The following is a 9,034-nucleotide window of genomic DNA, read 5'->3' as shown; positions in this document are numbered from 1 at the left end:
GCTGCAAGCATTGAAGAGTTGAGGAACAGATTCTTAGACGGTGAGAGAGGGACACACATAACACACATACACACACACGCGCGCGCGCGGTATTTGGACTTTGCTGAAGCATGCCTTTGTAACTGAGGGGGAATACAGCTGTAAAACACAGGCACGGCTCTCCTAGCACAGGTCTGCTCTTGTTTCCTGCTGAAGTCAGAGCCTTTGAACTGTACGTAGAGACTCCTTTAGCACGTCATACACTCTTTTCCTCCTCCTTAGTGTGGTAGGAATGAAGGATATTAATGAATGAGTCCCAAACCAATCACAGCTTCTTTTGCTCTGGGGAGGTGCACTACAGCCGGTACTTAGACATATGTGATAACACAGGGAGTACTGACAAACTGTTGAGCTCCAGAAAGAGTCATAGATAGATAGATAGATAGATAGATAGATAGATTGATTGATTTTTTTAAATGAATGCCACACTGTGTATTTTGATATGTAATATAAACACATCATAAACGTAAATATGCCCTTGAAAGTCATTTTGGTGAACTTCTGACACTGGTGTCTTCCATGTCACACCCTTCAGAGGTTTTGGTGCTGTGGTGGTCTTAGTGGCTTTAACATGCGGCTAGGATAAGCATCTTGAAAAATTAGTGTGTGTGGGTGTTCTATTGATAGCTTCGGTCCACCATAGGTTAGTTTCAGCCTCAAACAGCACCATCTCATACATAAATGGAATATCCAGATTAAACGTGATTGGCTGGCTATGACAGAATTTCCAGTCATGGTACCCTGGTAAACTTATGTCAGTGTGATTTTGAGTGGATGTATGAAGTCAGGTTTTGATCATCATCATGTACAATGATGAAATATTTAATACTTTAACTCATTTAGGCAAATTGTTTTGTCATTCATATTTATTGCCATTGCCATTTGGTTTAATATCTTGTCATCTAATACAGTGAAATGTATTCCTTTTTATTTGTGGCTTAAGTGTCCAGATATTTTGGGGGGGCACTTTATGTATTTCAGGTTCAAATGTAAAAAGAATCTGCTGTAAAACAGTCTGCTGTAGTTACATTTAACTGTGAACATGAGAACCACATACACACACACACACACAAACGCTTTCTTATGATATGATTTACAGAAGGCAATGATTACTACCATGTGAGCGGAACAAGAAATGAAAACTCTCTCTTCTCTCTCTCTTTCTCTTGTGCCCTTTATTTGTCTCTCTTCCTCTCTACAGGAAGTAGTTAGCTGATATGAAACAGGCCTCTCTGACAAACACACACACACACACACCCACACGCCCACCAACAATCTAAAATGGTCTGTAATGGGGAAAAAATTGTTAAAAAAGATATCAGAACTCAATATGATGTGTAGGAGAACAGACACAGATTATTGGATGGATGGATGGATGGATGAAAACACTGATTGCTAAGTTCATGAAAATTGAAACAATTTTATGGCCTTGTATGTGCTATCATTATTTTTGTTGTGCCTTCTAATAAGCTGAAATTTTAAACACAGATACACAGACACACACAGGCGACACACACTCAGGGTATGGTGAGAGATGTCAGTGTTCTTCAGTGCACCTGAATAGAGCAGGTGTCCTACCTCTCCAGTCTACACACACACACACACACACACACACACACCAGGCAAACACAGAGTAGCAGATCTAAGCCAGATCGCTTTGATATGTTATCCCTCTCTATTCCTACAGGTGTCTGTGTGTCTGTGTGTTTGTTACACTTGTATATAATATCATAGTCTACAGTTACCTAGAAGGAAGTTTTAACAGAAATTTACAAACCAATTACTGTATGTTCTATTTTATTTTTATCACTATTATTTATTTTTTTGAAAATCTTTAGTACATTTGGCGTGTTTGTTTTTACAGCATTTCGAACATTATGAGGCATTGGGACATTTCATTTCACATCATTTTTAAGCATTTCATTTTAATGACATTTTTGGCTATACAGTATGTTTTATATTTTTATTCGATTTCTAAATTATTTAATTTTTATTTAAAACAAAATTATAATTAATATTAATTATTTAAAAAAATGTAAAAAATTTAAACAAAATTTTTTAATTCTATTTGATAATAGAAAATATCATATTAACCACATTTTTACCACTATAACTTTTTTTTTAATTGTTAACATAACACTTTAATGTACACTACCATTCAAAAGTTTGGATTAGCAAGATTTTTTAAAAAGAAATTAATACTTTTATTCAGCAAGGATGCATTAAATTATCAAAAGTGACAGTAAAAACATTGTAACAAAATATTTCTATTTCAAATCAATGCTCTTCTTCAAATAAATGTTCTATTCATCAAAGAATCCTGGGGGGGATTAAACCTGTATCATTATTTCCACAAAAATATTAAGCATCTCAACTTTTTTCAACATTGATAATAATAAAAAAAAAGTTTCTTGAACACTAACTCGGGATATTAGAATGATTTCTGACGGATCATGTGGCACTGACGACTGGTCTAATGGCTGGCAATTCAGCTTTGAAATCACAGAAAGAAATTACATTTTAAAATTTGTTAAAATAGAAAATACTTATTTTAAATTGTAATAATATTTGACAGTTTTACTGTTTCTACTGTATTTTTATTCAAATAAATGCTGAGCCTAAGAGACTTCTTTCAAAAACATAAATAATTTGAACTTTTTGAAACTGTTCACGAAAACCATTATTAATACAGTGTTAATTTTTCTCATTATATTTTGATAATTTTTCTCATATTAACAGTATGTTTTAATTTAAATTGTTTATTGTTATGATGCACATTTTTAGTCTATTCTTTGTTATAATCAACAAATTCAAAAAAGCCATTGTCAGCAAGCACTATTGGGACATGCTTGGAATGCTCCATTCGCCAGCATTTTTTAGCATAGGTGCAACAAGTCAACATTATTTTTGAGTGTTAGATTCACATTTTGGAGAAAAAAAAACTTGAAAACAAACTATACAACATGGTTCATCTTTTCTTTCCAGCTACCGCAGAGTCACACGCTCCAACAGCGTCACCACTGCCGTTCAAGCTGATCTAGACCTTCTGGAGTGTCTCGGCGATGACCAGTTCACACAGACCCACCAGGGGCCCATTGCCCACCAGCCATCCCAAGATGCAGCCACTTCCACTGTCAGCATCCAGGGCTCTGGGAACCACTACCATGCCTGTGTCCAAGATGACTACACCGATGTGGGCTTCGACCCTTCCATTCTGCCCCCTCCAGACCCCTGGATGGATGGAGCCATGGAGGAGGAATACGCGAGTGGGGTGTCAGGGTTTGTGTGTCCGCAGGACGGATGCTGGTTTCTGAAACTGCTGCAAGCAGAGGTGGAGAGGATGGAGGGGTGGTGCAAACAGATGGAGCAGGATGAGAGAGAGAATGAGCTTCCAGAAGAAAGTGAGTAACTCTGAGATATTTACTCTCAAAAAGGTACTTCGCTGCCTGTCTGCATATGTAAACTCATTCAGAATGTTTGATTCAACAGCATTTTGGGTCATTGAAGACTCATTTACAATATTTGATTTAACTGCATTTTGGGTCATTGTAGACTCATTTAAGATGTTCAATTCAACTGCATTTTGGGGCATTAGAATGTTTGATTCAATGGCATTTTGGGTCATTGTAGAATCATTTAGAATGTTTGATTCAATGGCATTTTGGGTCATTGAAGAATCATTTAGAATTTTATGATTCAACTGCATTTGGGGGCATTGGAATGTTCGATTCAAAAGCATTTTGGGTCATCGAAGAATCATTTAGAATTTTTGATTCAACAGCATTTTGGGTCATTGAAGACTTATTAAAAAATTCAATTTAACAGCATTTTGGGTCATTGAAGGCTCATTTAGAACATTCGATTTAACTGTATTTTAAGTCATTATGGACTCATTTAAAATGTTTGATTCAATAGTATTTTTTTGGCCATAAGAATGTTCAATTCAACTGCATGTTGGGTCATTGTAGAATCATTTAGAATGTTTGATTCATCAGCCTTTTGGGGCATTATAGGCTCATTTACAAAAATTCAACAGCATTACCTTTCTGGAATTCTCAATTTAAAACCACTTTTTGGGAGATTCATATGTTCAATTGTAATGTTCTAAATGCATCTTTGATGCCATAAACATTGTTTTTAGTTAGGCAACTTGAGTTATTTTACACCATATAGGAAAGTAATCATAGCAAAATGGCTGTTGTTGCTAAATCATTGAATTTCCAATTCCACTGTTACTTTAAAATCAAGTTAATAATTTTTTTTTTTTTTGCAAAACTAGAATGACATTTCTACAGTCTGTGTCCAAGAATAATTAGCCACTTTAACAAAACTACCAGTGCACAAGGTCATTTCACAGTCTGGTTACCTCAGGCCGGACTCTTTCTTTTTATCCCACTTCCCGCCATTTCCCTGCTCAAGCACACACAGTGACGGTCTTCGTGTCAGTCACAAAGCCTGCTTGTTCATCTATATCCTCTCTGTCTCCCTCTCACATACCAGACATTTCTACCAGCAGGGAGCCACCCGTCTCCTTCATTTCTTTCGCTCCCTCTTTCTCTGTATATTTTCTTTTTCCTCTCACTCTTTCTATATCAGTCTCCTTCCACTCTCTCTTCTCTAACCCTTCCCTCTTTCCCTGAATACATAAAATATGCTAATCTGTCCGATGACAGCACGTTGTTTGCCATATGGTCTCTTGTTGCTGCATACGTTAAACAGAGTGAGTTCATTTCGTCGGATCTCTGTTTAAACTGCCTCATGGCTCCAATCCACAGAGACACGCTGCAGTCACTCCTCAGTCCACGGCGAAAGCCTTTAAATGACCCCCGCATGGCAAACATTAGCTTCCTTTAAGACAATTCACCTTTGTTTGGTAATCTGATATGATATTTACTCTTTTTCACTCTCAATCTATCTTTTTACATCACACTCTAGTTAGGCAACTTGAGTTATTTTACACCATATAGGAAAGTAATCATAGCAAAATGGCTGTTGTTGCTAAATCATTGAATTTCCAATTCCACTGTTACTTTAAAATCAAGTTAATAATTTTTTTTTTTTTTGCAAAACTAGAATGACATTTCTACAGTCTGTGTCCAAGAATAATTAGCCACTTTAACAAAACTACCAGTGCACAAGGTCATTTCACAGTCTGGTTACCTCAGGCCGGACTCTTTCTTTTTATCCCACTTCCCGCCATTTCCCTGCTCAAGCACACACAGTGACGGTCTTCGTGTCAGTCACAAAGCCTGCTTGTTCATCTATATCCTCTCTGTCTCCCTCTCACATACCAGACATTTCTACCAGCAGGGAGCCACCCGTCTCCTTCATTTCTTTCGCTCCCTCTTTCTCTGTATATTTTCTTTTTCCTCTCACTCTTTCTATATCAGTCTCCTTCCACTCTCTCTTCTCTAACCCTTCCCTCTTTCCCTGAATACATAAAATATGCTAATCTGTCCGATGACAGCACGTTGTTTGCCATATGGTCTCTTGTTGCTGCATACGTTAAACAGTGTTTTGTGTATAATCTGTTCTCTGGCTGTCAGAATCCCAATGCCCACCCGCGGCCCGTGTCTCAAGATCTGGCAGGATTCTGGGATATGCTGCAGCTGTCCATTGAGAACATCAGCCTGAAGTTTGATGAGCTACACCAGCTGAAAGCTAACAACTGGAAAGCACCGGAGCCTCCTGAGAGAAAGGTACAGATTTTACATCACAAATCCAGATGCATTACACACTATCTAAAAATAGCTAAGAATACCTCAGTTGACACATATTAATTTGCAACGCTGTTTAAATACAGTGCAGTGACATTTCGTTGGCATGCTTAAGATGAATGATTGGTTTATTTTAACTGTTCGATATATGTCAGAGTAGATGCATTATTAAATTTAATGCAAAAAAAAAAAAAGACTGTGAGGGGTGGAAGAGTATTCTGTTCAGTATGCCATTCTGTCTTGAACAGTTCACCCAAAATGAAAATTATGTAATTATTTACTTATTAGTTCCAAATTTATATCATTTTCCCCAAAATGAACTGTTTTGAATAATTGTACAGTTCACTCTTTTTCATCACATATGAATGAAGCTTGAGGCCTTCAAGCTTAAAGAAGGGCACAAACACAGCACGCAAGCATTATAAAAGTAGTCCGTATGACTTGTGCATTATATTCCTGGTCTTCTGAAGTCATACGATAGCTTTGTGTGAGGAAAATATCAAAATTAGAGTCATTATGTGAGCTGTTAACTGCTGCCATCAGAAATTGAGTCAGTGAGTCAAGAATCGAATCAGTCCAATTTGTCACAGAATCATTCGGATCAATGTTGTGATCTGGCTTAAAAATTAAAAATATGTAAGCTGAACCAAATAATCATTAAAAAGAATCAAAATAATGATTTGTTTGTGAATCAGACATAACTACTTCTCTCACAAATTCTTATGATCAAGCCAAGGAGCGCTAGGGCACATATTAAGTCACATTAACTACTTTAACAATGCTTGCACAATGAGTTGCATGGAAAAGAACAACCAGCACAATATTCAAAATCTCAGCTCAAATGTATTGAACGGTCAGTTTTCTGTATTTGCATTCGGTTAAATATGCCGTTTTCTCTGACTCTATAGGTCTATTGCTTTTTTGTTTAATATTTTATTTGAATGTTATCAATCTTATTTTATTCATGAATATTGTATGTGTTATGCTTTGATTTGTTTTGCTCATTTTCTTATTATTTTATGTGTTCTGTCTTTGACAGTGATCTGGTTTTGAGGGGATGCTCCCAAATTGCACGCTGCATGTGGTTTACGTCCAGTGGTCCCATTCACCTCATGCCAAATGGGTTGAACTCTTAGCTCACAAAAACGACTTCTGTAATGGCCAAGCTCTCACCTAATGTATTTGGCTGATGCCTGGCACTCAAACACAACTAAATATTACCAATGACCCAACAGATGACCCCACAATTGCATGCATTAGCAGTGTTGTGTTACGTCGAGGATTGGCACTAACCAGTTTGTCGTTGCTGTCCAGGAGAGGCGCATGCCCCCTCCGGTACCCAGGAAGCCGGGGAGGGGTCCTATGCTGCTAGTGAGAGACCGGTCTCTGGAGGGCTCCCAGCGGTTGGAGGCTCGTAAACGGCTGCTAGCGGCTAAACGTGCTGCCGCCTCTCAGCGCCAGAACTCTGCCACAGAATGCGCCGACAGCATTGAAATATACATCCCAGAGGCTCAAACACGATTATAAACACTGAGATCCAGGTGCTTAGAAGCATAAATAGACACACACACACACACATATCTTCAACCATAACACAAAAGCACTGAATAACAAAGGCAGGGTAGCTGTAACATAATCACTACTCTTTTCTTGTGTAGAAGAGAGTTTCTTCACTGTGGGATTCTACTGTATGTATTTACGACTTAATTTTACTCTCTTCTTCCATCCTACCATTTGCTATGTAGCTCCCTTGTTAAACTTCCAAAGACTTTTAATCTTTCTATTAGACACTCTATATTTAATTGTTAAAATAACCAATAATATATATGTATGTATGTATGTATGTATGTGTATATATATATATATATATATATACACAGTATATATATATTCATGTCTAAAATACAACATATTATTATGTCTGTTAATATTACTACTCAAATAATGCACACTACTGAATTTTATTATTTCATTTGTAGTTTTTTGCAGTTACCGTGTAAGAGCCATATGTCTTGTGTTCTCAAAGAGGACATAACTTCTCAAAGGGCAACATACCGATCACTTCTGAAGATTTTAACGCCAATGTGGCCACTATTTCAGTGTATGTATGTAAACGTGTGTCAGGCTTTCAGTACGTGTATTACACTCTCTCACGTGCCACCCTGCACCACTGAGACAGGGCGAGGTTGTTCTGTTTTCAGTATCGGGATAGAATGGAAAAAAACACCTTTTCTCTTCTTTCTTTTCATATTTTTCAACCTCCCACTCGGTCATCCTTTCCCATCCTCTCAAAGCGCCCTATCTCCTGTCCGCCCACGATCTCCCCTCAGCAGTGCCACTCACCAGTTTGACTGACATAGATGTCCATCATATCTATCAAATGTGACACATTTATCTGTCACCGCTTAACGTGTTCACGTCATTGACAGAAGTGCTGTCAGAACATGCCACTCTTCACGGCTCTGATTCATTAGCCATTCATAAATTAGCAATGTGTCACATTATGAAACATTAGGGGCAGTCAGGGATTTCATTTAGCATTAAGGCCCGTTCACACTGACAGCGATGAAGTGATGCAAAGTCTTTTATTTTCAAAGATCTCTGCCAGTTTCTGATGACATGAACAAGGTGGTGCGATGTGGCTATATCCAATGAATTGCTACTTTATTCTTTTTGATTGCGACTAGGTCACAATTGTGAATTTTAATTTCATAATTGTGATTGTTGTGACTTACAGTAATTGCAATTTTATGTTAATTGCGACTTTATATCATGACTTTATTTTTTACAATTGCGTTTTTATATCACATTTTAACAATATATCACAAGAGATTTTATTTCTCATAAATATGATTTTACGTAATGTAATTGCGATTTTAGATGTTAATTGTGATGTAATTGTGGCTATTTCTCGCGACTGCATTTTCATGTATCACAGTCACACAATATCGTGACCATATTTCACAAGATATTTTATATCTCTTAATTGTGACTTTACTTAATGTAATTGCAGTTGTAAGTGATAAATATGATTTTATATTGTAATTGTGACTTTTTCGCAATTACGTTTTTATATCTCAGTCGCATTATTAGTATATCTCAGTTTTGACTGTATATCACAAGAGATTTTATTTCTCGTAATTGTGACTTAATGTTTTTCCAATTTATAATTGTGACTTTATATCGTAATATAGCAGAAGAGATATTATTTCTCTTAATTGTGGCTTAATTACAAACTTATATAATAAATTTCAACTTTAATTCTCACAATTGCGACT

General features: G+C 36.8%; 1 protein-coding gene across 1 annotated transcript in view; it reads left to right on the top strand.

The window, feature by feature from the left end:
* The window catches only part of LOC107722024 (disks large-associated protein 1-like), an 82,301-nt gene extending 74,727 nt beyond the window's left edge, over positions 1-7,574 (top strand). The window contains exons 8-11 of the mRNA XM_016530252.1: positions 3,025-3,440; positions 5,334-5,392; positions 5,586-5,738; positions 7,071-7,574. Coding sequence (XP_016385738.1) covers positions 3,025-3,440; positions 5,334-5,392; positions 5,586-5,738; positions 7,071-7,283 — 841 coding nt within the window. The 3' untranslated portion in view covers positions 7,284-7,574. The remainder of the gene's footprint in view (positions 1-3,024; positions 3,441-5,333; positions 5,393-5,585; positions 5,739-7,070) is intronic.
* The last annotated feature ends 1,460 nt before the right edge of the window (positions 7,575-9,034 follow it).

This window comes from Sinocyclocheilus rhinocerous, unplaced genomic scaffold (assembly GCF_001515625.1).
Source record: "Sinocyclocheilus rhinocerous isolate Xijiao unplaced genomic scaffold, SAMN03320098_v1.1 scaffold754, whole genome shotgun sequence".
NCBI lineage: Eukaryota > Metazoa > Chordata > Actinopteri > Cypriniformes > Cyprinidae > Sinocyclocheilus > Sinocyclocheilus rhinocerous.
The sequence above is the reverse complement of the archived record's forward strand: the minus strand, read 5'-3'. Positions and strand labels throughout refer to the sequence as shown.